The 18,836-nt window shown below is 33.6% G+C and overlaps 1 protein-coding gene across 16 annotated transcripts in view; it reads left to right on the top strand.

Moving 5' to 3' along the window:
* Window positions 1–18,836, top strand: part of LOC126755064 (transient receptor potential cation channel trpm) — a 316,113-nt gene that overhangs the window by 155,035 nt on the left and 142,242 nt on the right. For 4 of the 16 annotated variants that reach the window (XM_050467358.1, XM_050467353.1, XM_050467354.1 and 1 more), the window contains exon 1: window positions 16,368–17,062. The exons of 4 other annotated variants lie outside the window; for them this stretch is intronic. In XM_050467358.1, coding sequence (XP_050323315.1) covers window positions 16,715–17,062 — 348 coding nt within the window. In that variant the 5' untranslated portion in view covers window positions 16,368–16,714. Of the gene's footprint in view, window positions 1–1,723; window positions 1,781–16,365; window positions 17,063–18,836 lie in introns of those variants that run through there. 8 more of the 16 variants (XM_050467351.1, XM_050467350.1, XM_050467349.1 and 5 more) reach the window with 4 other exon arrangements.

Genomic DNA, 18,836 nt, shown 5'->3' with positions numbered 1-18,836 from the left:
TTAAAATATTTACGCAATTAGGCTTGAGGTCATATTTCTTGTATAATAGCAACCACCAAGTCAGAAATTCATTGTATTTATCAACATATTTGAAAATATTGAAAGCTTTGCGAATTTTCCATGCATTTTTACTAACCACTTAACGGTAGTAAGTAGCTTACACACATTGCGGTATCAATAAAAGCGGTCTGGTGTTAGACAATCACGCACAACAGCACATAAACAGAACAGAACACGCCAAGTAGTATGGCAAATATGCAAGCCACAACAACAACAGCAAGCAGTTTGAACACAGTTTTGAAATTTTTACACAATTTTTCTATAACTACATGAAAGAAATACTCACGTAACGGTTGTTAAGTTGCTAACAGTATATATGTACATACATACAAATAGTATTTACATAGCTGGCTAAACACTACCCTTTGATATTAGAAAGTAAGTGCAAAGTGCCCCTGTCAAGCAAAACTTTACCCCAGTAGTCACATTCCCCTTGTTACCCTTAATTGGATTTATATGTAAAAGTTATAAGTCTCATATTTTTTGTAAGCGAGCGCCAAAAGAATGCGCAACTTGCTTAAAATTTTACAAAATTTTTTAAGTGATGCTGCTGCCGTTTCAGTTTTGGTATAAATGAAAGTGTATTCAGGAAAAATAGCCAAGTTCGTGCATTTTCTCAACTTAGCGCGTGTTCTTTTGCTACTCGTTTACAAAAAAATGTGGCTTCAATTACTACTATTTTATAAAAGTTAAGCATTCTTTTATCCGTGATATTTTAATACTAACTTTTGTTCTTTATTTACTTCTCTTTTCAAAACTCTTTTTCCAACAATTTGCGCTCTTTCATTTCTACGACTTTTTCGAACTTTCTACTACTACTACTACTGTTTGAAAACGCACACCAACACACCGAAACATATGTACACACACACCAAACCATGTGCTGTCCTCTGAAATTATGCGCTAACCTATTTTCGTACTTTATTTACATACATATATATTCAACTGATATATATTTGCCCCTTCCTTTCCTCATTACTTTCTATTGGTTTTTGGTAACTCTTCCGTTATTTGCGTACACATTTCCTTTCCACGCATTTCATTTCAATATTTTCCCGCTATTTTTAAACGTTAATTTTCTCAAAACTAAAAAAAAATTAAAAAAAAAAAAACAATTATGAATTTCATAATTCTGTAATTGTAAAACTGCACTTCTATTTCAAAAAATTCAAAAATTAACTTTTTTATTTTTCTCATTTTATTCTCATTCCAATAAAACGCAAAAAAATCGAAAAATTTAAATACGAAATTTGTAACACACCAAAATTTGTGCAAACACACCCTGTATGTCACTGAAATTTTTCAAAAATAAAAAAAATATAAAACTGCATATTTGTCAATCAATCATCATCATCATCAACGACATGCTCGCCACCAACATCACCGTCATCAATGCAACAACAACAATATGAAATGTGAACATTTGAAATTTTCGATTGCATTTTTTTTGTTGTACTTTATTTGCATTGCACCCGAAATTCAATTGAAAATAATTTAAAAAAAATGCACTCAATAAATAACGGCAAATTAAATTGTTCAACAAACACCACGCAATTGAGAATCCAATGTGATTGTTACCAAAAAACCACACAAAAATTGTGATTTATTCTAAACACAACAACAAAAACTTAAATGTCTGTAAAATACATACCAAAACCAAAAGATACCATGGGGCCTGAAAAAAATCTGTTGGGGGCTGATAAACATAACCGTGCCCAGGGTAAGCTAATTAAATTAAATAAATTAATTTTTTAGTTTTAAATTATGCTTAGTTTTTGCAAATAATGTAATTAGTTTTTTATGGGATTAGTTTGATTTAGCTGATTAGCTTTTATTTAATTTATTTTAATGAAAGAAAAAATTTAAACTTTTTCAAACACATAAAAATTTGAAAACTTTTAAAAAACAAAGATGTTGTAATAAAATTTATTTTTTTTTTATTTTTAGTTAATTAATTAGAATTTTTTTATGTGTTCAAATTTTTTTTGGAAATCAAAAATTTTAATTTCTTGAGAAATCATTTATTTTTAATTGAATATTTTTTATTTGTCTTAAGTTATTTTTATTTTTATCAATAAATTTTTACTTTTTTAATTTTTTCTGGGTAAATTTTTTAATAAATTTAACTTTTTTCTTATTTGTTGTTGTTAATTATTTTAATTTTTTATCTAATATATTTTATTTATATATTTTAAATAATTTTTATTTATTCATGTCATTAAAAAAGTTAATTTTTAAAAGAACAAACATTTTGAAACTTTTTAAAAAGTTCAAAAAGACTACTTACCGTAGTTTTTTAGATTCTAATATTTGATAATAATGTCTTTTGTTTAAAAAGAATTAAAAAAATGCTTGAAAAATAAAACATGTCAAAAAGAGTAAAAATAATCGTATGAAAGCTTTTAAGTTAAATGACAACAAATACAAAAATTTCTCTAAAACATTAAAATTTTAAAACTTTTTGAAAACAAAATTTTAAATATTAGTTTTAATTGGTTAAATTTTAGATTTTGTTTTGTTTAAACAGAACTTGAAAAATGTTTCAAAAATAATCAATTTCGAAACCTTTTGAAATAAAAAATTATTATGTTAGATTTTTAGTTGATTAAAAAAAAACGATTTTTTTGTAAAACCCAAACATTTTAAAATTTAAAATTTTATTTTATCTTTTTAAAAATTAGTTTTTTTTTATTTAAAAAGGAATTCAAAAATTTTTGTTTTTATTATTTCAACAAAAAAAATAAATTTTTCCAGAAACAGACATGTTGTTGCTTTTTAAAATAATTTTTTTTTTTAGATGTTAATTTTTTTGATTATTGTTTGTTTTTTAAGAAAACTGAAAAGTTTTTTTAAAATAAAAAATTTAAAACTTTTTGAAATAAAAAATTATTATGTTAAAGATTTTTATTTGAATTGAAACCAAAATCAAAACTTTTCTAAAACAGAAAAATGTGAAAAGTTTTAAAAGTTTTGAAAATTAAAAAAAAAAAATTATTTGTTATTTTTTAGTTTAACATTTTTTGTTGTGTCAAGAAATTTTTATTTAATCGAAACGTTTTCAAAACTCAAAAAAAAAATTCAGAACTTTCTGAAACTGAAATTAAAAAAAATTATTTATGCTTTTTCCATTATTAAAATATTTCAAAAGTGTTTCTTGTGTCAAAAATTTTTTGTTGAGATTTTTATTTTAGTTGAATATTTTAAGTTTTAAGCAATTTTAATTTTTCTACATAATTTTGTTTTTTAATTTTTTAATTTTATTCCAATATTTTTCAAAAATCGATTTTTTTAAAACTTTTGAAAATAAACATTTTTTAATTTAATTTTATTTTTTTATTTTTATTTTTGTTTTTTTGTAATATTTTTCTAATTTACTTTATTAAAATAAATTGAAAAAATTTTCAAAAATAAAATATTTTAAAACTTTCTGTAAAAAAATTTGAAATGATTGTATCAAAAAGTAAAATTTTTTTGTTTTATTTTTTTTTTAAAGATTTGTAAACTTTCACTCAAACGCAATGATTTTAAATAATGTAAAAAAATGCAAACAAATTATTGTATTAAAGAATTTTTTTTATGTAATTTTTGCTTTAACTTTTTATTTTTACGTTTTTAAAACACACAAAAATTTTGAGTAATTTAGAAAAAGAATTGAATAGAAATTTTTTCTTTTGTTTACATGGTATTTTATATTTTTATTATTTATTTATTTCTTTAATGTATTTTTGTTATATTTATTTATTTTCAACTATTATGTTTTTAATTATTAGTTTTTTTTTTATTATAATGTTTTTTTTTAATATTTACTTTCACTAAACCTCAGTTTGTAATCGCCAAAAAAATTAGTGTGCTAATTGTTTCTTTTCTTTTTGGATATATAACATTTGTTTATTTGTTAATTAAATATAATTTTGTATATATGTATTTGTAATTATTGTTTCGTGCAATAAATTTATTGGAAACTTATATTTTCGCTAGTTTTTTATGCGCACTTCGATTAAGTTCACGCCGATTTTGCTTATGTTTGTATATATGTATGGCGTTTTTTTTTAGTAAATATACGCACACACACACACATACTGACGCATATACGCATTTATATATAGCTGCTTATGTGTGTGTGGCTGTGTGTGCGCTCATTATGTGCCTACGTTTGTTTGTTTAATGTTAAATGTTTGTTTACATGTTCTCCTTACCCAATAATTGAACAACAACAACAATTTTGATTTGTTATTGCTATTTGATTGGTGTTTTTTAGTGTTTCCTTGTTATGAAGTGCTTAACGTTTAAATGCAAAAACTAAAAAAAAACATAAATTAAAATAACAATACTAAAGCAACAACAAAAGCGAAAAATTAAAAATACAACAACACAAATAATGAGAAAATTCTTTGAGAATTTGATTTGTGTACACACAAATGCCACAGATAGTGAAGTAAAGTGTTTGGGCGTGTCAGAAGTGCTTCTTCGGTTAGTCACTGTTGACCTTTTCGATCTGCCAGCCGTAAATCAAAACAGACCATTCGTTGAAAACTGACTTATGTGTATGAGCGATTTTGCAATCAAAATAAACATGATTCATATGCCTGCATAATTTACGCGTTTTAATAAAAATATAATTATTTTGCCTTTCACTAACTGAAATATAGCCGATTTCATTTTTTGTTGGTTAAAATAAGTTATTGAGGAAGTGAAGTGTAAAAAATTTGTATGAAAATATTTTTATATAATCAAAAATTTCTTAAATGTCTTTACTTTAATAAGAACATTGCAATGTTAAATTAAATATTTTACTTAATTTTTTTTTTACATGTGGCATCCCTTTTTAAAAATTAGGTTAGTTTTAAGTCGTCCCAATCCTCTTTAATTTGATACCCATATTGCACAAATTAGTTCAATTTAACAGGTTTATTGAACTAAATTTTCGAAAATGGTGGCAACCTTCCTCCTAATTAAATTTCAAGTATCCACTTTTCTAGAGAAAATGGTTTTAATACCCATATTATATTAATTAGTCCAATTTACCAGGTTTGTCGAACTATTTTTTTAAATAGGTGGCAACTTTCATTAAAATTAAATTTCTTATATACACTTTTCGGAATATGGTTTTGATAGCATATTGTAATAAATCATTTCTATTAGCAATTTTATCAGATTAGATTTGGAAGCAGTTGGCAACACTGCTCAAAATTTTATTAGTTGTAAATGCTGCTAAAACTCCTTATTTTTTACCAGTATTGCTCCAACTAGTTTATATAAAAAAATGTATTATTTGATTAAAATTTAGTTTCAGCTGTAAACTTTATTAAACATGGTTTTTGTTAGCCACATTCAAATAATTCTTTTATATTAAAAAGTTTTTTCATATAAAATGTTTAAACAGGTGGCAACTCCGTCTAAAAATATCAAAATAAGTAACTGCTCTCAAAACGCTATGGTTTGATACCCATATTTCCCTAATTTGTCTATTTTATCATTGTTATTTAGTTTTTGACAGGTGGCAACATTCATAAAAAACGTAATGTAAAATTAATTATATGATCCTTTCGATACCCATTTTGCCACAAATCGTCTGTATATATTATATAAAGTGAAGGCATTTTTTTAATAGGTTGGCAACGCGGCCAAAAATTTCGTTTAGTGAAAGTGATCTTAAAAATTTTAGTTAAGCATCGATTTTGTTAGCCACATTGTAATAATTCTTTAACATTATAAAGTTTATTCATATAAAAATTTTAAACAGGTGGCAACTCCGCTTGAAAATATAGTGTTTAGAGCAGCTATGGCTTGATACCCAAATTGCCCTAGATTGTTTGATAAATCACTGTTATTAAATTGCAATTTTTATCGGGTGGCAACGTTCATAAGAAACGCAACTGATAAATAAATTATATTACAGTTTTGATACCAATTACAATTCCGCATTGTTGCAATCGTCTCTATTATCAAAACTAGTGAAGTTAATTTTTTAAACAGTTGGCAACACTGCCAAAAAATTTCGATTACTTAAGTGATCCTATACTTTTTAGTTAGCAAATGATTTTGTTAGTTTCTAATAATTCCTTAACATTATCAATATTATTGATTTAAATTCTTTTATACAGTGGTAACTCTGCTCAAAAAATTGTTTAGCTGTGAGTGCTTTCCAACTCCTTGGTTTGACACAAGTTTTGTCCTGCTTTGTTTATTTGGTCAATTTTATTAAATTACAATTTTGAGCAGATGGCAACGTTCACAAAAAAATGTAACTGAAAACGTTATAATAATACCATATTGTAAGATCGTTTATATGATCAAAAATATTGATTTCAAATTTTTAAACCAGTGGCAACCCTGCCAAATTATTTGGTTTTCTGTAAGGCCGCTTAATTCTCTTTAATTTGATAACTATATTGTAATTATAATTCTTTAGACTTGTTAAACAAGTGGCAACATTGTTTAATAATTTTTTTCTTCTCAATTAGAACTAATTAAAGACTACAATACGTCATGAGTTGGCGCAGCAAAATATATTAGAAGGGAGCTCTGATATCTTCTAGATATAGTAGGTTCTATAACCGAGTCTATGTAACTAGTAGGGATCTGAAGTTACATATAACTAACCAAGTACTGTCAAATCGACAGCATTGCTCCAAATTTTATGTATTGTCTCTACAAGTGTAAATGTATAATAACCTTCTATAGGATAAAATCAAGCCGTTAGGAAACAAAAATTCACCAGATTATGACAGAAACTTGATCGTCAAGCTCTGTAATGATATGCACAGAGTCTTTAATATTAGTTAAAAGAAAAACTGTTACTGACTGCTCTAAAGTCATACTCGCATAATCAGATGTCGAAGTGTTTAGTCAGATCTGAGACCCATATACGCTGGTGTACCTCAAGACCGCACTCTTGCGCCTGTGCTCACATAATTGATAAGAGGTGTACATGGAAAGGCCACGAAGATCAAGCAAACGCAGCTCAGGTTAAGGTCCACGCAGCTGAACCGATTCTTTAGGGTCAAGATCTCGCCTCAATACAATACTCAGACCTATCTGGCTTTATAGAATTCAAATCTGGGGCAGTAGATAGATTATGTTGACCATAAGTTGAGCGAAGCGTGCGAAACACATTCTTTACAGAACGTGAATTTTCGTAAATAAAGTTGAGCGATTTGTAAACGTTGTTCAATCGTAAGTCTTTCCATACAGAAATGCCAAAAAAATACTGATTAAAAATAAAATGTCAGCTTGACTTGAATAAATTTGTAGTAAGAACCCATTGGAGATGGTTGGCACCTCGTAGAACATGGATCTGTGCAGAATTGAAAAACTTGTGCCGCTTCTCTGTAAGATAGTTCTTCTTTAGTTCTCGGCGGTGCACTTGGGATTTTTGTACCAATACATGCATTGATATTTATATTATCTCTGTACATGTCTCTGTGAAAGCGCACTTCCTTTCTCTTGTGGCAAAGCTTTTGTTCTTTGTAGTCTGTAGAGTAGAGTGTGTATTCAGCCTCGAGTATTAACATAAGCAGCTATCTACCCGTGGGGTGTACTCACACCGTCACCTAGCCTCTAATTAATTGACTTTAATTAATTGCTCGATTTGCCTTTTATTTCTCTCTAGAGCCTTTGAATTACGTGAATTGTACCGCGTGCAAAGTGAGGTCGTTCCATACTATTTTTACACCAATACATACACGTAGAGCTAGTCTATAAATAAATGAAATCAATTCACTTGCATCGCAATGCGTGCTTCTTGTAATTTGTGGTTAATTTAATCTAAGCCTTGATCTTCGCTTGGACTGTCAAGTGATTTTTTTTGGAGAAAATATTCTTAGGTGCGCCAATACGCGCTGCTCTTGCGTACCTGTATATGTGTATCCCCCTAGTCTGCCTGCTTTTTATTAAAAATTAGCCTTTCCTTCTCCTCCTTACACTTATTTTATGCTTTTGCGTTTGTTTTTTAATTGATTTTATCTATTTCACTTCACTTAATTTTTCCCCTTTTTTTGCCGCATGCACTTTCCGTCTGTGCTCAACTTTTGCTGTTGCATCAGAGCAGTTAACTGTTGATTTCCTTTCTTAGTTTTCTTTCACTTTAAATTTTCTCTCATCTAAATTCTCCGGCGTTCGCTGAATTCATTGAGTTAAGTGTTGTTGCGTATACGCCCCGAGTCCGCCTTCAAAGCGCGCTCCGAGCTAAATGCTCATTAGCCATTAAAGACTGCGTTTGCTTGCTACTTGGTATATATCTACAAGCGGTGCCTGTGTAACAACAGTTTAGCTCACCTTAGTGGGCGTGACAAATGTTTGTGCACCTGACTCGTAAAGTTCTGTTTTACCAATTTTGCGCACATTTTTCACTGTAGAAATTTTTTGTATTTAAACCAGCGTTTAAAAAACTGAGGCAAGTTTCAGTTCATATGATTTTGCTTCTGCGAAAAAATCAGAAGTCGCAGTCGAATAGACAAAAAATTCAGTGCTACGAAAATCAGAAATCAGCATAAGTCGCCGTTTTTCGTTTTTCTGCTTTCTGCTTTGCTGTTTTCGATCGTATCTTTCGCTATCGACAATTTTCGACAGTCGTCGGCAGTCACAGTCGCGAAAAGTAAATTCGACTTTTGCTATTTTGATTTTTGTTGTTGCTTTCGATCAGCAGCGTAAGTCGAAAAAAGCAAGAAGCGTCCGATTCGTGGAAGTCACCAGCAGTCGCCGTCTTGTTCTTTTTGCTCTTTTGCTTTTACTTCCAATTAGAACGCTGCTAGACTCACACGTGTTCAGCTATGGCGCCAAGTGCAGCGTGGAAATATTTTGAAAATAAAGCAGCCGAGGGTTTAGCAATATGCAATATATGTAAAAGTTCACTTAATTAATTAATGAAAAATTAATTTACTGTTATGTTTTTATGTTATTTATTCCAACGAATTTTATATTATTTTTTTAATTTTTGTAAACTTAATAAAAAAAAAAGTTGAAAATGAACAACATAATAAAAAAATTCAAGTATACTATAAGTAATTGCCAAACATTTCTTTAAAGTCGCAAATCAAAAACGGTCGCATTTCCACGAATGTGACGCTTCTTGCTTTTTTCGACTTACGCTGCTGATCGAAAGCAACATCGACAAAATTAGCAAAAAGTCGAATGCATTACTTTTCGCGACTGTGACTGCCGACGACTGTCGAAAATTGTCGATAGCTGCTGCGGCAACTTATGGATACGATCGAAAGCTACAGCAAAGCAGAAAGCAGAAAAACGAATAACGGCGACTTATGCTGATTTCTGATTTTTGTAGCTGTTTGATTTTTGCGACAGACAAAGCATGCAACTTCTGATTTTTTCAGAAGCACAAGCAAAAGCACTTGAATACTTTCTGATATCGCTCGCAGTTGAAGTAGCGAATAGCAACAATATTGCGACTTCTGCTAATTCGACTGCAGTTTTTTAAACACTGATTTAAACGTAGTATGGTATATCTTAATGATTTAAAATTCAGTGCACACGCTTTCTAATTCCTTTTGATATCTTTCGTATAATAGATTTATGTAAACAAATAATTCTAATAGACTTAATTTTAGTTAGTAACGGGGTTTTCAATAAGGGCGTTACAAAAGTTTGGGATATCAATGAAATTCTTTATTCCTGTGAAGGTACATTCGATGCCATTATGTGTGGAACTTCATTTCTTTTGCATGGCCACCACGAACACGCTTGCAGAAGTCCAGACGATGAACCCGATTTTCGACGGTTTTCAAGCATAAATCCGCCAATACTGCTGCAATTTCACATTCGATATTCGTAAGAAGTTAATCAATCGTCGTTGGCTTGTTGGCATAGACCATAGACTTGACATAGCCCTGTAGGAAATAGTCTAACGGCTTCAAAACGCCGTCACCAAACTTGGTTTTCAATAAATCGATTGTCACATTCGCTGTGTGGGTTGTGACGCCGTCCTGTTGGAAGCACATGTTGTCCAAGTTCATATCATCCAATTTGGACTAAAAATAATCGGTTATCATTCACAGGAACGTACCGGTCTTGATCATCCCGACCAAGTACGGCCCACAGACACCGCCGGCCCTTAAACCGCACCAAACCGTGAACGTGTGGATTGCTGCCGGACCATTAACACATATTTGAAATGAGCCTCATCACTGAAGATGATTTTTCGATGAAAATCCGGATCATTTTCAATTTGTTTCTCAGCCAAATTCACGAACATCCGACGATTCTGGAGGTCAAGCGGCGCCAGTTCTTGAGTCAATTTGGTCTTTTAAGGATGTGCGCCAAAATACTTTCGCAAAATTCGCCACAACGACGTCGCAGAAATGCTCAACGCTTGAGAACGACGTGTGAGAGACTGACACTACGGGCACTTCCTTGTCTCACTGGCACGGGGACATTTTGTACTGTGCCTGAGGATCCAAATTTTTCCCCTAGACGCTCAATTGTTGATCTGAAAGGATGATTATGACGATCATAAAATAGACATAGCGCTTTTAAAGTTGAGGCCACTGACTCCGAATTTCGGTAGTAAGTTTTAATAATTTCGATTCGTTGTTAGAACGTATATATATTTCCATAATAAAACAAACCTTAATGAAGAGAAATATCAAAAAAAAAAAACGGAAAAATATGGCGTCGTTTGCTGTGTATCGGTCTATGTTTGCAGCGTGCCTATTGAAAAACCCGTTATATAGTAGCGACTTTTGTCGAGTTTTGCATAGATCCGAGCCAAAGAAGCTTGATTTCTACCAAGGTCATCTATCTACTACACCTTTAATGGTATCTGTTTGCAGATTTGAAGCCTTAGATTACATTATTCGACAATAGTTGTCAATCCAGCATTAAGACCGAAGTTTTAAGAGGAAAACAAGTTGGTATTCATCAAATGGCCGATGGTGCTAAACTTAGCAGCAGTCGGACACGAAAAGAGCAATCGAGTACCATTGTGGTATCAGAGAACACTGTGGTCTACGGATATTACAATTTGCAATTGAACATAAAATTTGGTTTTAGGTCTCTAGCGTTCAACCAAACCTCAGAGTTATCGGAGACGCCTGCCATAACAAGAACTTCACGTAAACCCCAGCAATTACGCAAATTGCTTCCACAATTACTTATGTTGCCCGCAAGCAAGCGATTGACACTCTTGGCGCTGGCAACACAGTTAATAAGCGCTTAAGAGCTTGGCAACGCAGCGCAGCGCCAAGTCTCCCCAAGGCGTTTGGCGCGCTTAGGAGCATCGCAGTTGCCCAAAATTAAAGGGATGCTTTGGTAGCAACAAAAACATACATATAGCTAGTTAAGCAACTAATTGCATCACGCGCATGCCACATACACATACGAGCACTGCGAGTGGCAACGACTTTGACAGACAAATGTGTGCGCGAAACCGAGCGCAAGCCACTGCGGATGCGGATGCGGATATGGTTGTGGCTGTGCGAAGATGCGAGCGCTCCTTGTTGCTGCCGTAACGGATGTGTCACGTTATTTATTGCAGTTCTGGGCGGAAGCGGATATGCATATTTACCATGTGCATGTGTGTGTACGAGTGCGCGCGGGTGTGTTAGTGTCATGTTCCTCCCGCTGCAATTTATAACTTTTCATTCCACTTCACATACGCGCTCATCTGTTGCTGTCACGCGCGTGCTTCTCGCCGATAAACTCAGCGCACTGCCTGCAGCGGTGGCAAGCGTGTGTGGCATTATGCTGTGCACTGTCTGTCTGTCCGACCAACACGCTCAATGCCAAGCAAGTAAACTCAATTTAGACAGCATCGACGCGCCAGCTTCGCACAGTCTCAGCGAAACGGGCGCTGCACAAGCAGTCAAAGGGCGGCGCACGTGTTCGCGAGGCGGGAGCCGAATGCAGGGTAAATGCATGAATGCTCTTCTCCCAACTGTCTTTGTGTGCATGTGTGAGTGTGTGTGTGTTGGTGCGCAATGCTACCGATTTGATGCCATAACAGCGCGATAAGCGGATTGTCAATTTTAGACAACGTCAGGAAAATGTTTACTCAGTGTGATTATCAGCTGTACACACACACACACACACTCACACATACATACGAATATTTAGATGCCCTACAACAAACACCCGCACCTAATTTTACAATGTTTGTGTTATTTTTATTTTATTTATAATGTGTACGCTAAGTCTACCTCGCTGACGTCTGTCTAGCTGCTGGAGATGATCAAAACGGTGGCAGCGCATCAACCCGAACTCACTTCAGTGGAAGCGGCGGCCGTCAGAGCTGCTAACCTTGTGGGAATTTCGACAGCGAGTTTAAACGTTGAGGGGCTTTTATTTATATTATTTATGTTTAATTACAAGTCACTGCTGCAATAAACCCAAATTTAGTTAAAGATTAGATAAAAATGAAATATTTTAATAAATTAGTGCGAGATTTAAATTCAGTTGGCACTAAAATGGAAAAAAAATAATTTTAAAATATGAATATTACGGAATTTTATATAATAAGTACGTTTTTTTCTAATACTTCAACAAAAATTCATTGAGAAAAAAATGCAATTTAATATCTGTTTAGATAAGCTTAAAAGCGCTACGCAGAAATTCGTCAAATATGTATGATTTTAATACCAAAAACTAACGACGTACAATTTCCTAGAAATGGTTTTAGTGATATAAAATTATTTTTTTCTTGTCATTTTTAAACATTTCATTCATTTAGATATTTAGCAGCCACAGAAATTTCGAGCAGTAATCTAACTGAATTCAGCTTTCACAATTTTTGTGAGCTTTTTAGCACAGCATTAAAAATTTAGTTATTAAAAACGAAAAAATTAAATTAAAAATATTCCGCTGTTTTGCGTTGAAAATGAATGTCATATTAAAAAAAAACGTAAAAGCTCTAACAAAGCTTTTTTGAGCTTAAACTTTTTTTTACAGAAAGTGTAGTATCGATTTCATGTTTACGCTGAAAATTAAACTCATGTTAAAGAAAGCTTAAAAGCTCGAACAAAGTTTTTTTAAGTTTACACTCTTTAAAAAATTTTAAAAGCTTTTGCAGAGAGTTTGATAACTATTTCGTGTTTTGCGTTGAAAATAAAACTCATATTGAAAAAATATAAAAGCTCGAAAAAAGCTATCTTAAGTTTACACTTTCTAAAATAGTTTCCGAAGCTTCTGCAGCAAATACATTCATGTTTTGCGCTAATATTGAAACGCATATTAAAAAAACCTTAAAAGTTCGAACAAAGCTTTTTTAGGCTTAAACTTTTTAAATTAGTTTCAACATCTTTAATCTAAAATACAGTAACGATTTCACGTTTTTCGCTAAAACTCATGTTGGAGAAATATAGAAAAGCTGAAAAAAAGCTTTTTAAAGTATGTGTGCACTTTCTAAAATAGTTTCCGAAGCTTCTGCAGCAAATACATTCATGTTTTGCGCTAATAATGAAACACATGTTAAAAAAAAAATTAAAAGTTCGAACAAAGCTTTTTTAAGCTTTAACTTTTTAAATTAGTTTCAACATTTTTAACCGAAAATACAGTAACGATTTCATGTTTTTCGCTGAAAAGGAAACTCATGTTGGAGAAGAATAGAAACGCTGAAAAAAAGCTTTTTAAAGTATATGTACACTTTCTAAACTAGTTACCGAAGCTTCTACAGCAAATATAGTATCGAATTCTTGTTTTTTGCTCTAAATGAGCCTCACAGCTAAAAGAAACTAAAAGCTCGAAGAACGTTTTTTTAAGTTTACACTTTTTAAATTAGTTTTAACAGCTTTAACCTAAAGTATAGTAAAGATTTCAAGTTTAGCGCTGACAACGAAACTCATGTTGGTAAAAAGTAAAAGCTCGATAAAATCTTATTTAAGCTTACACTTTCTAAAGTAGTTTCGGAAGCGTCTATAGAAAATATAGCATTGATTTCGTGTTTTGCGCTGAAAATGAGACTCATATCTGAACAAAACTTAAAAGCTCGCTCGGAGCTCTTTAAAAATTTTACATTTTTAAATGGTTTTCGAAGCTTTAACAGAAAGAATAGTATCGAATTCTTGAAAAAATGTCCAGTATTAAATATTAAACTATATAAATTAAACCGAATTTGAAACTGAAAAGGATAAAAGCTTGAATAAGCTTACACTTTTTAAAAGAGCTTTTAAAATTTCAACCAATTCAAGATCAATTCAATAAAGATCAAATTAGGTTAATGCGTTTATTGTGAAATTTTGGCATTAATCATTATTTTTCATTTGTTGGGACAATTAAATTATACCTAAATGTCTAGTGGTTAAAAATTTAAGGCTGACTAAATCTTATCATTTCACAAGTTTATGAATTTTATAAAAAATTAAACTCATTTTCGACATTATAAAAATTTGGTTGAAATAGTGATTTTTGATTGAAGGCACAAGAAGCTTCTAAAAGCCCAAAATGCTTCAAAAAGCTATTTTATTCACTACAATATATTTACCGAACTCAAAAATTTGTGTTTATTGGAATTATTGTGAGATATTTTACAGAAATTTTGAAAAGCACTAAGTTCTGAGTAAATTCAAAGAAAGTCTTTCTAAAAGCTTTTAAAAGCTAAAGTTTGAATCTTTTTGGATTACTGTGGCGGAATGAAATTAACTATTTTAAGAATGTTTAAAGGCGCTAAAAAACAGGTCTTTATTTTATAATTTCACCAAAACGTTTTTTTTAACCCAAATTGTCAAGTAAAATAAGTGAAATATATTCCTTTCCTGTGAAGCTCTCTGAATTAAACTCCATTATTTATTGCACTATGTTATAATAAAAGTTAAACAGTTTTTATAATTTTTTAATTGTAGTTTGTTATCGGTAATAATTAGTGAGCTTTTACTATATTGCTGAAATATTATCGGTAAAACTTCTTTAAGCATTCTAAAGGATCCTAAAGCGCAACCAGTTGCTGATAACTTTTAAAAATATTCAGAGCATACTTGGCTGAAAAACAGGCTTCTTCTTTGAGAGCTTTCAGTAATGGTTCTCATATAAAAGCTCTATTAAGCTCTATGCTGTAGTATAGATTATGAAAAGAAACATTAGTTTATTAAGAGAAACATTCTTAACATTTTAAAACCATAAAAGATAGTATTTAAAAAAAAGCTTTTGCTCAATTTAAAAGCTCTGGACTAAGAATTTTTCAACTTCAAATATTTCTATCTTCTCTCCATTATGCGCATTAGTTGTGGACCTATAAATAAAAGGTAAACAAAAAGTGTGTAAGAAAGTTGGCAACCCTGGCTTTTTTAGTATAACTCGTTTTGCTAATCTGAATAAATAAACAAAAAAAGGTAAATAAAAACAGCAACAGCTTCTGCACTTCAGTATGCATCCATAAATACTTGTTGTGTGTGTGTATGCAAGGCAAACCCCTCCATACACAAATAGTTCTAAATCTAGTGGAAGACTAGTTTATTTGGAATGCCTTTGGGATGATAGTGTTTCAAAATGCTCCATTTCCGTCATTGATTAGGTCGGGGAGAGAAGAGTACTCTCAACAAATATTTTATGTTTAATTTTCCGGATCTTGCCTACGAAGTAAAGTTCTTCTATATTCAAGCTCAACAAATACTATTAGTTGAGAGACTAGTGCTGTGATGGCTACGTGATAGAGAACTTTTTAAACCCTGGACACTCATTTTATGACAATCAACAGATACTGTCCAGAGAGTTTTGGAAAAGAAGAATAAAATTTTGACCTGTTTTAACTAAGCACTTTTACTAAATTTTTTCGTATTTACTCTTAGTCAGGAAATTTGCCTATCTACCAAGATATCGACAACTGGGAGGCTTTATAATATGTGTTTCCTAGTTAGGGGTGGTAAGCTATTCATCTTAGACATTCCAAGCTAGTTACCGAGTGTTCAAAAACTTCATCGACAGAAGGAAGTTGAAACGTAGAGTGCCGATAATTAACCGTAAGACTAGGCCAAACTCAGTCGTAAAAAGAACAGTTCCGAACTAGTTCTCTTTTTCAAATATTTATCTACTTTTACTGAGGGGTTACCATATATCAATGCTTCTGCTTCTGCGTATATTTACAGCTATATATTAATAGCGCAAATACTTACAAATAGATTCATCTATGTACACATATAAATATGTATACGCCAAGTCACCTATCTATTTCCAACAGTCCAACAGTCTACTGCGAACAAACTGTCAAGTCGCTTAGGGCTTAGGTGATGGCGACAACGGACCAGCGTCGACCGAGCAGTTTACTGTCTAACCGCAGCGTGGACGCGCGGCTCTTAGATTGTGGCTGATGCTAAGCAAAAGTATACAGCTGGCAACACAACTGTTAACGGCGCGTCGAAGCGAACATACGCACCGTTACATTCATTACAGAGCCACAACAGTTGCGGTGTGCAATTAATTGCAAAGTGTTGTGAATTTAATTAAAAACTTTCATAAGTTGCAAGTAAAAGCGAGCAACAAGTAGAATAAGTGTAAGAAAGTCGACGACGGCGAGCAGCGTACAGTCTGTGGCACACGTTTGCTAAAATAATACCGTCTAAGCGGATGAATTCGAAGCGCCAAACAAGCGAGTAACACAAATCAGCCAAGTGAAAGCCACAAATGGCCCGCAAAGTGGTCGTGTAATCGAAATTTTCAAATTGCTAATGAGAGTTCGTGAAATAAGCGCCAAAGTCGCACCGCCGTCGCCGCTATGGTTATCGTGGACTCACCGCGCGTCGCGCAAAAATATCTTCGTCGCGTCTCGAAAGATTTCTCGACAGTACGTCGTTTCAGTTCAGCGCCACAGCGTGCCGCAACACCACCACCAGCACCGCAGCCGTCCAGAAACTACCTCTCACCAGACGATGCACAGTCCGCTTCCTTTGAGGCGTGTGATTTCAATGACGTCACAATCGGCAAAAACGAATCCTTTCGCGGCATACGACGACGTCATTATGCGCGCAAACGTTCCTCTGTCTCGTCGACGCTCACGCGTGTGCTCATACTGAATGTGCGTGATTTGCTGAAAGTGGCCGATATGCGGGACAAACAGAACGAGGTATGTAGGCGAATGCCGCGAGCCGCTTCCCTCCCACACATGTTGTGTCACCCTCACTCGCTGTGTCGTGGTCCATCAATTTCCAACTTGCCAACTCGGCTCTAAGTGTTCACCGAGAATGTAATTATAATTCGTTGACAGCGTGTTCTTACAGGCAGCCAAGCCATGCGGCGAGTGCTTCGGCAGAAAGTGGTGATTTTTTATCTTTCTGCTTTTCTCGCAATTTCTCAATTACCACTCAGTCAATGTTTGCGTTTTCATTGCCGTTATGCGCTCACTTGCCTGCTGCTTGGTTGGTTTTGTTGTAATGCTCGTCGCTCGTTGCATTGCATGCACTTATATTCTCCCTTGAATTCGCAGTTTGTAATGTCACTTCTTGATTGAGTTGCGCTCTTGGGCTTTGTTGTTGTTTGGCTGTCTCTTTAAAAGTTTTTCTGCCTCAGCTGGTTGGTCGTTTGTAGCAACTGCTGCCCGGTGCAACGCTGTTGCATGGCAAGTATGCAGATTACCTCGAGTAAATCTCAGCGGATGGCGGATTCTTTTTTGTGGTGTCGTTTTTATAAGTCATTAGTCGCTAATTGCAGCGGAGAAGGTGGGATTGAAGATAAATGGACTCTCTGAGGCGCTACTTATCCTGAGTGATTTTTTTTAAAGTAGTGGTTATAGAGAAATAGTTTATTAAAGTGAGAAAACTTTTCAACCGGCTTATGAAAAAGTGCATGAGTTTCGGACCTTTGATTTACTGATTGATAGCCAGTATTTAACCATGCATTGAACGCGGAAAGGGCGAGTTCCTAGTTGGTTTGGGTATTGTACTTCCTTTGACCCAGTGCTAGCCAAGCTCCCGGGAAGCCCAGCTATCCAGTAGTAGAACACAAGAGGATACGGTCTCCCATTCTACTGACAGCTATTCTAGGGTACCTTTCCTTGGTAGCTCATTAGCTTTACAGTTTCCTGCGATGGCCTGGCACCCATACCAGTCTTATCACAAAGAGACTCGATGATATTGATAACGAGGTGGGGCACTCCTTGACCAACCCCGACTACACTGTTAATGAGTTCAAGGCTAGTATCGCCGCCCTGCTATCTGAGTGGATTGTCGCTTCGCTGAAGGAGGCTGTACTCCGGAGCAGAAAATTTAAAGCTACTTTAATTGTTACCCTGGCTTGGAAAATACTGCAATAGTTAGGAAGTTTGCAGCTGGAGCTGATAGAGAGCTCCCGACAGTAAACCCCTCCTCAAACCTTCCCCCCAGCTTTGACCCATCCGGAAAGAAGTTGACTGCCGCCAGAGTTCGGTTTGGCGACTTCATGATCCAAGTGATCCGTTATGAAGTCAAAGTGTGTGAGGATTTCCGTCTATTCAGACACGTTTTCTTTTAGGAACGCAAATCCTCTGAGTCTGATTGCAACTTTCGTAGCCATACATCTTTCGCCATACATCTTTCGACGATGCCTACGGACACTATGTGCAAGATGGCGTTAAGTGTCAGGTTGGAGTGGGCCATAGTACTACATGCTAATGAGTAATGGTGTCGTAGAGCGAAAGGCCCACTTTCGGTAAGAGACCCCACCTTTTGCCAATGGTATAAGGTAATCGATGCCGGTTTTGCTCTCTTTTCGAAAATTGGCTTCCATGAAAGTTTCCTATCTGGGACGATTCCTAGATATTTCACTGTATCCGCCGGTTGCAGATGGATGTCTTCCATTTGCGGCAGCGATGCCACTGAGAACTTTCGCTGAGTTACCCTTGATTGATTTATAGCACTACATCG

The sequence above is a fragment of the Bactrocera neohumeralis genome, chromosome 4 (genome assembly GCF_024586455.1).
Source record: "Bactrocera neohumeralis isolate Rockhampton chromosome 4, APGP_CSIRO_Bneo_wtdbg2-racon-allhic-juicebox.fasta_v2, whole genome shotgun sequence".
NCBI classification, from domain to species: Eukaryota; Metazoa; Arthropoda; class Insecta; order Diptera; family Tephritidae; genus Bactrocera; species Bactrocera neohumeralis.
The sequence above is the reverse complement of the archived record's forward strand: the minus strand, read 5'-3'. Positions and strand labels throughout refer to the sequence as shown.